This window comes from Numida meleagris, chromosome 1 (assembly GCF_002078875.1).
Source record: "Numida meleagris isolate 19003 breed g44 Domestic line chromosome 1, NumMel1.0, whole genome shotgun sequence".
Taxonomy (NCBI): Eukaryota; Metazoa; Chordata; class Aves; order Galliformes; family Numididae; genus Numida; species Numida meleagris.
This window is the reverse complement of record NC_034409.1, coordinates 192881615-192897208: the sequence shown is the minus strand read 5'-3', so window position 1 is coordinate 192897208 and position 15594 is coordinate 192881615. Positions and strand designations below refer to the sequence as shown.

The 15594-nt window shown below is 49.5% G+C and overlaps 1 protein-coding gene across 2 annotated transcripts in view; it reads left to right on the top strand.

The window, feature by feature from the left end:
* Positions 1–13589, top strand: part of MOGAT2 (monoacylglycerol O-acyltransferase 2) — a 17967-nt gene extending 4378 nt beyond the window's left edge. Inside the window, exons 2-6 of one of the 2 annotated variants that reach the window (XM_021384096.1) lie at positions 1472–1650; positions 9697–9901; positions 10489–10663; positions 10823–11018; positions 12338–13589. In XM_021384096.1, coding sequence (XP_021239771.1) covers positions 1472–1650; positions 9697–9901; positions 10489–10663; positions 10823–11018; positions 12338–12415 — 833 coding nt within the window. In that variant the 3' untranslated portion in view covers positions 12416–13589. Of the gene's footprint in view, positions 1–1471; positions 1651–9696; positions 9902–10488; positions 10664–10822; positions 11023–12337 lie in introns of both variants that reach the window. The other variant, XM_021384095.1, reaches the window with a different exon arrangement.

Here is a 15594-nt window from a genome sequence, read left to right as displayed (position 1 = left end):
CCTTCCTTCCTTCCTTCCTTCCTTCCTTCCTTCCTTCCTTCCTTCCTTCCTTCCTTCCTTCCTTCTTCATCTGTTGGACCATTTGTGGTAAAAGCAACCAAAGGAGTCTGAAGTGAGAGCATCATACACATCCTCTCCGATAAGCCTTAGGTGAGGGCAGCTGGAGAGGGCGGATGCCAGGAGAATCTTGCAGAGATGCAAATCCAGGTCTTGGGATGAGGGCGTGGATGCTGAAGCTGAGCAGAGCTTCTCTGCCCCTGTGTCCTTCAGCCCTGGGTCCTGGATCTGTTATAAGAACACAGGGAAGAGCAAAATATAAAACTCACAGACATAGAATCATAGAATCACAGAATGATGAAGGCTGGAAAGACCTCTATGACCCCCACGCCCAACCCCAGCCCACCCCACAGTGCCCACTGCCCATGTCCCTCAGTGCCACAACCCCATGGGTCTGGACACCTCCAGGGACGGTGACCCCTCACTCCCTGGGCAGCCTGTGCCAGTGCCGGGCTGCTCTTTGGGAGAATAAATGGTTCCTAATATTCAGCCTGAACCTCCACTGGCACCACTTGAGGCCACTGTCTCCCGTCCTAACGTGACCCATGAGCTGGGGAAGCCAAAGCACTTGGGTCAGCGTGGATTTCCAGCTCAATCTCACTGAGACAGCACCCTGATGGACAGGGCCACCAAGGCTTCCAGGGGGACAGATGGAGAGGACACAGCTCTGACTAGCAGGTGGCAGCTCGGTGCTCATCAGTGCTACCCAGACTCTGTGCAGCAGGCAGTGCTGGGCTTGGGTGGGATCTGCTGTGCCAAGTGATGCTTTGCTTGTGCGCAGACTTTTCTTCGCTTGTTCCCCTGCCAAAACACAGGGCATGAGGGAGGCAGGAGGTAGAGGACAAAGCTGAGTACTGACTGGAAACAACTCAGGAAGGTCTTTAATGACTTGGGAAAGTCCCAAGTTATTAATGACTTCGGGAACGAAATAGAGCGTGCCTATAAAATCTGTGATGACACCATGTCGGAAAGACTGAAAATCCTCTACTGGTCAGGATTAAAGTGAACCCAAGCAGAGGAGGAGAAGGTCCAGAATCAATAACAAAAAAAAAAAAAATCAATAAGGAGTAAAATTCTTCTATATGGGGAGATGAAAAATTAAAAATCATGGACGGTAATTCAAAATGAGGAAACAGAGAGGTCCATCGGCCTTGAGGGAAGAGGTGGACGTGGTGGTCCTTGGAGAAAGGGATGGTTCCCAGTGGTTGGGGTCAAGCTGCTCTCCGGGTTCCTGGGGCAGATGGGAAAGAAATCACTCGTTTGCATCCAAATTGCCCTCACTCTGATACAATAATCCTACAGTGAGCCCAGGGAAGGCTTGGGCTCCATCCCGTGGCTGCATAGAACAGGTCCCTCCAGGTGAGCTGTCCCCCTCCCACCGCCCTGACCGCTCACCACCTGGCTTTTCTCCCAGCACAGTGCTGCATAGCTGCTTTCATCGGCCTCCTCTTCACACGGTTTTGGCTGCTCAGCGTCCTCTACGCCACGTGGTGGTTCATAGACAGGGAAGCACCGCTCAGGGGTGGGCGACGGATCCACATCGTGCGGAACAGCGTGGTCTGGAGGCACATGAGGGACTACTTCCCCGTCACGGTAAGCATGCTTGGTCCCCTCCGCTCTTACATTGCAGGGATCATCCTGCTGAGGGCCAACCCCAGCACCTCAGCTGTGCAATGCTGAAGGCAGGATGGTCTTCCCAGCTCTTAGAATTACTGGGTGACCCAGTGTTTCCCCAACTCATCCTTTAATCATCTGCCTTATGGGCACCCATTGAACCTCACTGCATAGATAGGGCCACCTCCCCTTGCACATTTCCCATGATATGTTGCAATGCTCCTGCTCTTCTGGCTGCCTAGCATTAACCCGGTGAACACAGAGCCACATTTTAACCAAAAATCTAAGAGATTCTGTTTTCCTGCAAGGTCAGCATCCCTTTCCACTGGATGGGTAAAGCTGAGGGTGCTCAAGGCAGTCTCACAGAGATGCTGTTCCCCTGAGAAGGACTTTCGTGGCATTTCCTCTTTATTTTAATGCATGTGGCAGGCCTTTGCCCTTGATCTCTGTTTAGTTTCCTATTGGCTTGATGTGACTGCATGGACCAGTACAAAGACCCGCCTCAGAGCCATCACAGTTCCACGCAAATCTGAGCAATGCAGCAGGAGCATTCATGAGCCGTGCAGCAGAGTGATTTTCTAGGGTAGATGAAGCTGAGCATCACTCTGGGGATTTGCACACTCTTTAATGCACCCCAGGTCCCATTGGCCTTCTTGCCACAGGGCACCCTGCTGGCTCATGGTCACCTGTTGTCCACCAGGACTCCCAGGTGCTCCTCCGCAGAGCTCCTCTCCAGCAGCTCAGCATCAACCTGTACTGATGCTGAGGTTGTTCCTCCCCAGGTTCAGGACCGTACACTTGCTCACGTTAAACCTCATCAGGTTTCCCTCTGCCCAGCTCTCATCCTGCCCAGGTCTTGTTGAATGGCAGCACGGCCTTCTGGGCTGTCAGCCACTCCTCTTGGCTTTGTTCCATCAGCAAACTTATTTCGTGGCTAATTTCAGAGTTGGACTCTGTAGAAAGCTATTGAAAATGTGCTGAGCAAGCCATCCTTCACCTTTCTGGCTGCTCTCTTGCCTTGTCCAGAGCCTTTTGCAGTGATTTAAGGGCTCCTGGCCAACCTTCAAAGCAAGTCCCCCAAAATGTGTATCATAGTCTCCTGGGGAGGAATGGGAGCACAACCCAGGAGAGCTCCTGGTGGGTTTTACCGTAAGAGACAGATAATATTACATGAAATTCAACAGCAAACACCAGATGGATTCCCAAGTCATTATTCTCAAGGTTGCTGCAGAAAACACTAGAAATGGTCTGCACTGTTTATGTGACTGTAAAGATTATATGTCATATATGTTCTGTAATTTATGTCTGGCCATAAACCACAGCTTGAACAGTGTCAGACCGCTCTCTCAGCTAAAACATAGGTGCCAGCTAAGCCCAAAGACACCTCCTTGCCTGCCCCATGTGTACTCCCTCCTGAGCAGCACCCTGGGCTCTCCGTCTGTCCTGGAGATGGGTTGATGATGGTTGGGGATGGGTTGATGCTTGGGGATGGGTTGATGGTTGGACTAGATGGTCTCAGTGATCTTTTCCAACCTGATTGTATGATTCCCTCCCAGGTGGCACTGCCAGGCAGGAAGACCAGCAGAGGGAGCATAGCTACTGGTGTTGGTTGCAGCGTACTGGTACTGGGGTGCGCAGGGAGGGTTTGGTGCAGCCTTTGTCCTTGCTGGTCTGGGAGAAGTCATGCATTTCCCTTGCTTGAAAGGCTTTTCATTTCACATCCTTCGAGCACGGGCTCGAATAAATTATTGGGGAATGAGAAATTATTTGTTCCTAGCAGCGTAGATGTTAAGCACTGCAAATACTGCTTTTGCCATGCTGTAAGCTCACAACAAGCAGAGCTAAGCTGAGCTTTTGGTCTGAGCCACACACTCCTGCTTGCCCAAAATCCCAACCAGAATGGAGATAAATGGGGAGCGGGATCTGGGGGACATGGATCCAGCGCCACGGGCTGCATTTGTGTGTAGACTGAGTTCGTTCAGCCCCGGGGGATTAGTTATTCTGGGAAGATTAAATGTGGCTCCTAATCCTCCCAGATCCCTGCTGCAAACTTACTGTGGTCAAACGTCAGTGTTGGGAGGTGGGGAGGCAGCAAGAGCTGCCTGCACTGCTCTGCCCTCTAGTATTTCAGGAAAGGGATTTAAATGCTGCTGCTATGGGATCCCTGGGCATGTTTACTACACCAGGAGCAACGAGAGATTGGGATGAGCATCTGCTTTCCGGAGATCTGGGCAGAGTGAATTTGCACTTTGCTGCAGCGAGGATCTGCCATGCAGGAGCACTCGGGCTCCCAGCGTGTGCGAGGAGCACCCTCTGCTGATCCCAGTCGTGCAGAAGAATTGCTTTGCTCTTTGCTTCTGCCCTTATTTTAGTTAGGGGATTGCTAGGACCTGAGTGAGTTTGGGTGATTGTAAAAGGTGGATGAGCACTGGGATCCCAGGCATTTTCCCAGGAACATCTTTCCCAGGAATGTTTTTTTTTTTTCTGTATTTCACTCATATTCTCATCTTTATTTTTACATGACCATGATAGGCCTGCAAACTATGCTGAGTTCAGCTGTGCCTTAGAAGTGGGGAGAATATCCCCAAAAATGTACAGTGTATCTCTCTGGGCTGTCCGTGGTTGAGCAGATATCCCATGATGTCTGCTGGGGTTGATGATACCTCCAAGAGAGATTTTGGATACCGTGCATGTCTCTACCTAAGCTGTGTTCAATAAACAGTCAATAATTTGTTTGCCACTGCCAGATCTCTGCCCAAACTCTCATCTCTTTTCACACAGATCCTTCCCCACCAGAAGGAATATCTGTTATCATCATGGCATTAGCATTCCTCCATCGCTGATGGGTCAACAGTTGGAACTGATGATCTTGGTGGTCTTTTCCAACCTTTATGATTCTATGGTTCTATGAGTATTCTATGTGACCAAGAAATAGCACATCTCTACTGCTTTTCACCAGCCTTCCTCCTGCAGCCAAGGTGCTCTGGTAACCTCAGCTGAGGAGCACCACTGACATACATCAGTCAGAGCAGCCCAGTAGGCATCATCTCATCAGCTTTATTCAGGGCAACCTGAAAAATCTCTGTTCGTGTGGTGTCTGTGGTCCTCAAGGCACTGTTTTCCCCTCATGGAGAGCCACAGGACACTTTTTGCCATCCTTGGGGTTCTCTTTGAGGTCTCGATGGTTGGACTAGATGATCTTTGCTGTCTTTTCCAAACTTAATGATTCTATGGTTGTGTCAGTGCCAGTTGGATCTACAGCAGCTGGCAGAGTCCCAGCCTCTTTCATTGTGCTTGGGCTCTCGTTGGGATTCTTTTTGTTGTTGCTAGCATAACTAAGACGTGTCACTGGAGACGTAGTGGACCCCTAGGAGCTCATTCATTCTCACAATTGCATAAACCATGACGGGGGTTATTTGCGTGTGCTGCGGTTCTGGGTAAGCACAAGGCATTGCAGAGTGGAGTGGTCCAAGTGTGCGTGAACCAAGCCCTGCCAGGAATAATTTCTTACCTTTCACAGCCGAACGGTTCTGTTTGTAACTGGGGATCTTGTGCTTTGGCCCATGACGTTAAATATCATTTCTGGTTTCCAGTACTTCTGGCTATTCATTTTGCTTCCTCCTGTTGGCCAGAGGAGAGAAGAAGATTGTTCAGGCAAAAGCAGCACACAGCCCAGTGGCCCAAAGTCAACTCTCTCCCATTTTCTGAAGAGCTTCCTTGCCCTGTGACTTGGACCTCCCTTTTCTGCCCTCAAGTGACTTTGGTATTTTGGCACCTGGAGAAAACACCAGTGCCCAGAGGCATTTTCTCAAACTCCCTCCACTGCTGGGACTGGAACTCCTTTTTTTCTGAGGAGCTGCCGGCACTCGGATGTTTGCCTTTCCTTTAGTCTCCCATCACCCTCAGGTGATGTGCTGACTTCTTGGTACAGTTTCTCTTTCCTGGGGCTGGTTCCTCAGGTGCTGTCATCCCGTGGAGGACCTGGCTGCATGCTTCTTCCTGCGTGAGATGCTCTTTGGAGATGTCTGGGTGGAAAGCAAGGGACCTGAGGATTTGCTTAGGGTGAAACAGAGCAGAAGCTGATCCTATTGAAGAGCGGATTAATGATCATTGGAAGTGACTTTGGGGCCAGAGGGTGATAGAAATACAATCACAATTCAGTTTGGGAGACTAAATGAAGAAGGTGCAAGCTTTCTGACCAGCTCTCCTGACCAATCCCTGTCTCCCAGCACATGTTCCTCTGTCCCTTAGGATGTGATGACATGCAAGTCAGTGCACTCCCTGTCTGTCTGTCTGCTGGCACAGCAAACACTGTGCATTAACCAAGCTCATCTTATCTTGACTCCATCCAATTCCCCACTTAACTGCTATTAAATCCCTCCAGCCCTACAAACGAGGCTAGCTGGGGGCTGGGTGTTGCTTTGACCCCAGAATATGCTGATGTGAAACAGAATTTTGCTTTCTTTGAGCACATTTGCACCAGTTTTACATGGGGAATCACCCTTCCTCCCTTTTCCCATGGTTTGGGGTGAGATTGTCCAGCACACAGGTGATAACCAAAAACCCCAGCCACATCTCAAAGGGTGAATTAAAACTGCCTTATTAAACCAGTGCTGAAATCCTGTGCTGATACAGTCCCTTGGAAGCCCTAATTACCTTGATTCATTTGCAAAATGAAATGAAAAACAAAACAAATAACAAACGAAGGCCACTTTAATTCCAGCTAAGAGCATCTACTCGTGATGTTAATGTGGTTTAGCTAATCCAGTTTAAAATTAAATTTGCTTGAGATCCTCACCACTACATGGTCTCTTACTAGAGCCTCTAAAAGTCTGTGCATGCACTTCCCTAATGTGGCTGGTGACCATGCATGGAGCAAATCTTACCAGAGATCTGGGACATGGTTTTTCCCACGTCCTGGACCCACATTCAGGCAGACAGAGTAGGGGGAGGTTTCTGCTACCAAGAAGTCATTGGGAATGCTGAACATCTGCAGCGATGACATCCATGAAGAAGGATAAAGTAGACCCCATCCTTCAAATTCAGATTTATGAGCTGAGAGGGCCATGATAAGCCCAGATTTGGGATCCAGAGGGCTTTCTGCCCTGCTGCCAGGATTCACCACACACTGACGAGGGGTCAGGGCTGCTATGAGCAGTCAAGGCACAAGCCAGCATCCCAACCATGAGAAGGGGAAGCCCCACAAAGCCAGCACACCCATGGCTCAGCTTGGAGAGCATGGCCCCAAGCTAATAACAGCTCTTTGCTTTGGGGATGAAGGTCCTGTGCATTAATTTGTCACCCCTCTGACATGAGAAACTGGACTTGCCTTACCAAGAAAAACTTCAAGACAAGAATGTGTCTCTCTTAGCTGTTTACACACAGACCGGCTCGGCTGGACCCTCAAGTCCTTTGACAATGATTGATGTTCAGCTCACCCAGAAAGAGCAGAGCAGTAGATGCCATTCAGCAGGAGCAGAGGTGACAACCCAGCCAAGCCAGGAGGAATGAGATTCCCACCCCTTGCTCCTCAACCCCATTACACACTCTGGGGCTGGATTGCACAGAGCCTGGGCTGTGTGCTGCCAGGTGTTAGTTTTCCTGGCTGTCTGTGAAAGCTTTCTGTGCAGAGCTTCACCTCTGGCAGGAGGAGGGGAAGGAGACAACAAACAGTGGGGACGATCCAGATGGGTGGATCAAGTTGCTGTGTTAAAGTGTTTCCAGAAGGAGGAGGGTGGTTTAGCATCCAGGGACTGACCTATGGCTTAAGATACATTACCCAAGTCTCTCCTCTACTACAAATTTCCTTCCTGGTCAGCTCTTCGGTTTCTCTGTAGGCTCTGGCCAAATCATGAACCCTGTGAGAAAGACAGGGACCCTCTCTCCCTTCCTTTGCAAAACTGAAAGAGGCAATTACTTCAACAATGTCGTTAAGATGTGGTTGGTGCTGCAGGGGACAGCTCCACCTTGACCAGATCCATCAAACCTTGAGCATCAAGGCTCCTACCATCCAGTTATCCTCAGCTTGGAGCAGGGCTCTGGGTACTTAGCTCATGATTGAGCCACAAAACACATGAATGGTTCTAAAGGCCCAGTTCAGACCCAACTATGATTGGTAGGACTCCAGATTTTAGTGGCACTGAGGCCACTTGGAGATACAAGGAATCATGCATCAGAAGCAATTCCTCCTGTAAGCTCCACTGGACACTGATTTTCCATCCTCTTTCACTGAGGTGAGCAGCAAGCAGCATCTCCTAGGCAGCGTTTTTAGGGATGGGAGGTGTCCTAGCATGGCTTGTTGCAGATTGCAGGGCTGGGTGCTTGCCCAAGTCCAGTTTTCATTAGCAAGGAGGGTGGCACAACCTTGGGGTGCAGCCAGGTGCTGAGCCCGCTGCCACCCTCCCTTTTCACACAGCAGATTTAGTGGCTTGTGACGCATCCCAGCATCTCACCCTGCTTATAAATCACACAGAGATGAAAGGTTGTTTGGAAGCTGAAGATAAATGCAGGATACATTGATGCAAGCTGAGATTACTTAAAAGCGGAGCAAATCGTGGCAGGAGCTCAGCAATTCAGCCATCTGCCCCTCTTCCTGCACTGGGGTGGTGATGGGGACTTTGTTTGTCTCTTCCTCTCATTAGGAGCAGGCGCTTCAGTGGGCACATGTGTACAGTCAACAGTGCTTTAGGACAGATGGGAAATGAGCCATGATGTCAAAAAGTAAAATATAACTCAGGGCGCTGGGTGCTTCTAGGAAAACACATGCCCCATTAGCTGCTCCCTGCATATGGATAGAACCAGGGTACTCGAAGCACTGATGGGGTGAAGCACGGAGGGCTTTGTTTCTCCTTATACATAAGTGCTTTGAGCTGTCTGGAAATCCATGATGGCTTTGTAATAGGCAGCCCTGGGGCTGAGAGCATCCTCAGCACCGACCTAAGGGTTGCAAAGACATCAGCATTCGGCTTTTGGATGCTTCTGGCAGGGTTATGCACTGTCTGTACGGCACTGGGATTGCAGGATCTCCTCATTGGCACAGCTTAAGGCTGACTTGGTCCCACTGGTCCTTCCATCCCAGGTGGGCCATTGTGAGTGTAACCCACAGAAGCCAAATCTTGTTGGTTATCTATCTTTAATTGCCCCCTCTCCTGCTGGGCTGCCCATGCAGTGCTTCTCACTTTTCAAAACTGGCTGAGAATTTTGGCTTGCCCCTTAGCCAACCCTCAAGGGCCAAGCATGTGCTGCAGCCCACACTGTCCGTACCTGAAGGATGAACATGGTCAGTGGGCATGGTGGTGGTGGGCTGATTTTATGATTTCTCACTCCTGGTAAAATTGCAACAACCTTGGACAGACATCCATGGCTCCCCGATGAACCTGGAGGTTACTTTCGGTTACTAACACAGGCACAAGCTGCTGGGTTCTTGTAGGGTGGTCCACAATGTAAAGAAATCCACCATTTTTTTCCACTGGGGGTCTCACCTAATGATGCACAAAGCGTTCTTCAATTATTTGATGTGTTTCCGGACAGGGCAGTCACTACTGGGGTGGTTCTGGTTCTGGGGTGGTGATTATAAGGGGCTATATAGGGGGTTATCCCACTTTTTGTATTTTTTTTCCCATATTGTAAAATGTTCTGGAGGAGGTTTTAAATAGAGTTGGTTCCTAACAGCATCTAGGCCAGCTCAAAGCAATATGGACTTCGAGGAATGTGATCTAGTGGAAGGCGTCCCTGTCCACGGCAGCGGGGTTGGACTAGGTGATCTTTAAGGTCCCTTCCAACCCAACCCATTCTATGACTCTGTAAAGAACTATACCATTGGAAATGTCATTTTTGGGCCAAGAAATTGGGGGGAGATATAAAAACAGGCAATGAAATACATCTCAGTGAATGACGTTTGAGCTGCTCCAGTTGATCTTTCCCAGCAGAAGGTGGGATGGATGCAAGGGACCCCCTCCATTCTCCATAGCCGACGCTCCAGGCGCAGAGGTGATGGCATTAACTCCTGTCCCATCCCTTGTCCAGCTGGTGAAAACGACAGAGCTGGACCCCAGGCAGAACTACTTGGTGGGATTTCACCCCCACGGGGTCCTGGCGGTGGGAGCCTTCATCAATTTCGGCACAGAGGCGTCGGGGTTTTCCGAGATCTTCCCAGGCATCACCCCACACCTGATGATGCTCTCGTTATGGTTTCGTATCCCCTTCTTAAGGGACTACCTGATGAGTGGAGGTAAGCAGGATGGCAGCGCCGATGAGTGGTGGGATGAGTGGGTGAATTGGATGTTTTTTAGGGAGCAAAGAGGGAAAACAGGGAGGCCTGAGAAGGTGAAGGAGTCCTTTGGCCTTAATGTGTGGCATCTACAAGAGTTGGATGCGTCACCCAAAAACTCTCTGTAACAAAGCAGCTACCAATGGCAGCTCATGGTGTTGCACAATATGAGACAGGACATGAAGTAGAAAGGAAAAGGAGTAGGTAAAAATTAAGTGGAGAGAGGGGAAAGGGCTCCGGAGAGATTTTTAGAGACCTGGCCTCCATCCCTCATGGGTGGGCTTGGAGTACAGCCACTTCTCCAACTGAATCAGCTCGTGGGGTGGCTGGGGCTTAACTGCAGCTAGTGCAATGTGTTGTGATGCAGCAGAGCTCTGTGAAGGCCCCGCACCATCCTGAGGAGTTGGGCTGAGATTTCCAAAACATGGGAAAACTGATAATAAAATGTTGAGCACCTCTCTTGAGCTGGATGAAGAGGGAAAATGGGAATAAACCACAATGGTGCAGGTTTTACAGATGCTTAATGTTATTTCCTCTCTACCTCCCAGGCCTGGTGTCCTCTGATAAGGAGAGCGCGTACCATGTGCTGCAGAAGCCGGAGGGGGGGAATCTGTTGGCCATCATCGTTGGTGGGGCTCAGGAGGCTCTGGATGCCCGGCCAGGATCCTGCACCTTGCTGCTGAAGAATAGGAAGGGATTTGTCCGCGTGGCCATCGAGCGGGGGTAATGCAAAGGATGGGGCTACAGGGTGCTTGGGGAGGGATGCTCTGGTCTTCGGGTAGTCAATAGGATGTTCCTGGTGAATTTTGGAGGGTAGGGAGGGTGTTTCAGGGTTTTCCTTGCTAATCTTCGTGTCCACATGTTGGGTTCATCTCCCTGCAGCATCCCACTGGTCCCTGCCTTTTCCTTTGGGGAGAATGAGCTCTTTGACCAGGTGAGCAACCCCAAGGGCTCATGGCTGCGGTGGATCCAGCACCGGCTCCAGCAGATCATGGGCATCTCCCTTCCCCTCTTCCACGCGAGAGGCATCTTCCAGTACAGCTTCGGGCTGGTCCCCTACCGCCGGCCTATCAACACCGTGAGTAAGTCCCTCAGCAAAAGCCTGGCCAAAGCATGGTCAGGGATGGTCCCTGGGCCTTGTCTTCTTCCTGCTGAACCAAAGAGCATGAGCTGCCATGGGCTGGAAACTTGTTGGCAATGGAGCACCTCCCACTGCTCACCTGTCCCTCTCTTGGCCCTTTTTTTGCTTAAAAAAAAAAAGTTTTTTAAGAAGTCCTTGGTTCTGGGATAAGTTTCCCTAAGATAGCAAAATTACCCATCTGCAAAGAGAAAGAAAAACCTAAAAATGTAATTGGGCAAGTGTGCCTGAGTGCCCAGGCAGCCCTGGAAGCTGTGATGCGATGCACTCAGCTGAACGTGGTGTTGGAGCATCTTTGGGGCAAACAGGTGAGCACAGAGGAAGAATAACACAGGGTTCCCTGCATGCAACAGTCTGGGACTCTGGCTTGGTCATCCTGCAGAACCCAAGTGATCTGAACAGCACTGAGAAAGCCCCAGTGCAAATCTGCATGCTCCATTGCCTTCATGGGATGCATCCATCCTCAGTCCCACTACAACCAGGTTGTACAAACCCCTGTAATGGCATCAGGTTGAACTTCCAAGCCAATCCCACAAGCATAAGTAAGACAGGACCGACATGATTCGCCCAGCATCCCATGCAGATGCAGGCTCAACCCCAACCTATCTGTACATGAACAAGACAGGCTGGTTTAATTAGAGATCATGCATAAGGGAGACTGAATTTAAAGAAAGGTGTTGGTTGTGATGAAGTTCCACCTGGTTTCAACAGCTCCACGCTTGGCCCATCAGTACATCTGGTGGCCCGAATTAATGTAATTAAAAAGGCTGTTTGGAAAGGTCTGGGCTCACCCTGCTGATTAGGTTTGACAGCCAGCAATTACTTCTAATTGTTTTACAGCCTGTTTGGATTGACTCAATGGTTTTACAAGCAGCACAGTATCAGAAGGGCTCCTCATTAGTTCGATGAGGAACAGCGTTACACAATGATGAAGCTTGACAAACACAATTAGAGTCAGCGGACAGAGCAAGAGAAGTGTCCTACTGCTGGTGGCTCTGAGATAGGGAAGGGGCTGGAATCAAATTATGTAGTTTGTCCTTTCAAAGAACATCTGAGATATTAGGAGCAGCTGTAGAAGCTGCACTGGGCTGGACCTCCACCTCCCCACCTCCTTCGCTGAGCTGTATCCCAGACCCCAGAACATGACTGGTCACATCAATATGTCCTTCACCTCCTTGGAAAGGTGGGACTCTACCTCTGTGCTAACACGTGCAAAGTGTCCAGAGAGACCTGACCTAATGGTTGCTCTTGTTTTCCAGTTGGGAAGCCAATTCCTGTGCCGAAGAAGCACAAGCCGTCAGAGGAAGAAGTTGATCGAGTCCATCAGAAATACTTAGAAGAGCTGAGCAAGCTCTTTGAGGAACACAAAGCTAAATATAATGTCCCAGAAGACAGTCACCTCGAATTTATATAGAGCTCCTCGTGGAAGTTGGAACCATGGACATCAAGCTCCAGGTTTAGCTCTGTCCCTGGGACTGTTTCACTTCAGTTGTGGGTAATTCATAGCCCCATACAGGGTGGGGAGAAGGACTTGGTTTTCCCGGCGTTTTCATTACTCCTCCTTGTAGGACACATAGAAGATAATAAGCAAACAAAATCCCATCTGACCAACCCTGCACCACTGAAACTCCCCAGCATAAAGCTCCCACCTCCCACCTGGCTGCCATGCTGGTAGTTCAAGATATCTCCAGGCAGAGATGCATTATTGTTTGCTTTGTATTTAGTTCAAGTTTCATTTTCCCAGGCTAGCTGCATAAAGTTTGTGCTGGAAAAAAGTCGATTCCTCAAAGATATCTGGAAAGATATAAAGGCTTTTCCTGGAAAAAATCACTTCTCATGTGAGGAGCCCTGCTTATAACGAACCTTGGACCCCTCCAGTGGGAATGCCACAGCAGCACCAGTAGCGAGCACTTCATGTCCCAAAGGACAGCATTTCCTAAGGAGAGGGCATGGCCAGGAGATGGGAGAAGTGATTTGGGACAGGAAATATGGCTCACAAAGCCATGTTTGGCAAGTGCTCAAGGCTTTAAATAGCTGCTGCTCCTTGATATCCAGAACTTTATTAAACTCTGCGCTTAATGGGATTTTGCAGCGTGGAAGTTTTAGGTGGCAGGAAGCCATCTGCTCAGATCAGCTTTATTATACCCTTAGAGAGCCCTTATACAATTACATTCCCTCTCTCCCTTCATTTCTTTCCCTCCTTCCCATTGCAAGGAGCTGCCAGAAATCCCAGGATTTTTGTTATTGTAAGACCTGCATTGAACAAGATGAACATATAGACCTGCTCCTAAACCAGTGCTGGCAGGGCCATCACTGTGGGATTTCTGATTTTCACCTTCCCCCTGCTTCAGTCTATGTGAAGTTACTCCACCTGAATGACTGCACATCCCTCCTATTCCCAGAAAACCAGCAGCAATAGGAAAAAATTCTAGGGAGCCCTTATTGACATCTCTAACCACTCCTGTAATCCCCCACTTAATCCAGTCAAATAAAGCAGGTCACCTGTAGTGATTTCTTGCTTGTTTTCTATAAATAGACTTTTTCTTTTGTCCTTAATTAAGGGCAGAAGTGCCTGAGCAGGAGGAAAATTTATGCGCTAGGGAAAGAGCAGTAATTATCTCCCACCTTTTTCTTTTGCTGTTCACCAGCACCCAAGTGCTGTTGTTCTTTCCTGTCCTTTTCTCTGCCTTCCCTTGTGCTGGTTCTGCTATCAGCAATGCCGCTGTGACCTCCTGCAAGCAGCCTGGCAGGGGTCGGTGCTGGAGGAGAGTGCTGGGGATGACCCTGAGGATACAGATGGGGTGCTATGGGTATGGGAGAGGGCTCCAGAGGCAGGGACAAGGAGCTGGGATCTTGATGCAGTGGGAAAAGAAAAGGGGCGGAAATTACCTGTACTTGAGGGATCTGGGGAGATGCTGGATGGATGGTGGGAATGGATTGGGTGATGGTTGGATTTGGGGGATGCTGGGTGGGTGGTTGGAATGGGTTGGGTGATGGTTGGATTTGGGGGGATGCTGGGTGGGTGGTTGGAATGGGTTGGGTGATTGCTGGATTTGAGGAGATGCTGGATGGTGATATTGTGGAGATGGATTATATGGGGTGTGAGGTCTTGTTCATGGCATGGACAAGGATCACAGGTATGGGTACAGACAGAAAGGAATCTGTAGGAGCAGCATGACTTTGCCCCAGCCTGATGGAAGAGTCATATTAAAGGATGAGATCCCCAACTGTCCATCTCTTTCCCTCTGTGGATCCACCTATGTGATGCCTCTGATGCCAGAGAAGCACCTATCTGAGAGATGGGATGGTCCAGCACCTTCCCAGCCATTTATACCACCCCTGGAAATAGAAAAGGCAGAACATGGATAATCGGGAAAATATCCCAGGAGGAAATGGGGAAAAGGACACTAGAGCTGTCTGAGAGTTTGTGGGGCAGTTGGAGACACGTGAGACCCCAAGCCAGAAAACCATGGAGCTAGAGGAGAGGGGTCAGAGAAGGGCAGTGGCTATATATAATTGGCTTCGCTTGAGGTCAGTTTTATCTCCAAGGCTGGAACGTGTCCTTGATTCCTCAGGGACCTGTATAACCCAGGAGAGGCCAGTGGCCGGGGCTTGTGTTAAATATAACATGAAGAATAATAATTCACAGGCGTCCTTGCTGCTGGGAGCTGCCCTGGGGGCTCAGAGCAGTGCAGGGTCTCGACTTCTTGAGGGACCAGAGCCGCCTCTGAGCAAAATGCCGTAAGACAAGAAGCTTTTGTGCTATTTTGGCACATGTCTGGAGGATTAAAACTCTTCCAACACAACACAAGACAAGATAAACACCAAGGAAAGCCAAGAGCTCGGGTCAGTCAGAGCCCTCCCAGACTGCAGCTATGTTCAAGTTTGGGCTCTGCTGCTCAGTTTGAGGCACAAAGGGTCACCCAAGCTGTCACCCCAAAATAACCCCAAAGCAACATAGCACGTTTAAGTGCAATATTTCCACTCCCTCTTCCTGCTTTGATTTGAGAAATGAGCCCAAGGAGAAGGGCCAAACCCAGTGCCTCCCTTGCAGATTGAATAAGGTCGGAGTAATAAATTTCAGCCTTCTGGGACTTCTATGGAAATCCTGAATTCAAAAATATGGTGATATTTAGGAGTGCAGTGGCTTGGTGTTCCTCACCTGCCTCCATCCAACTCCCTTCTGATCTCTCCAGCATTTCTGTTGCGAGAGGCTCTAATCTGGATTTGCCTTACTTAGCGGGTTCAGATCACGAGGCTCAAAAAGAAAACCTCTGACAAGTGATGAATACGAAATACAGGCTAATTCCCCAAGAGGAGGAAAGCCAAGCAAAACACGGCTTGTCCTTCTGCAGCTCTTCCACTCTGACCCCACAGTAGGGCTGGGAGGTTGCTTGGTGTTGAAGAAAAAAATGGGGAAGATGGTGGTTTTACGCTCACTGAAAGACTTCCTGCCTTCAGCTCCAAATGTGGTGTGTTAAACATGCCCCCCCTCCACCACACAGCACTTCCTTTC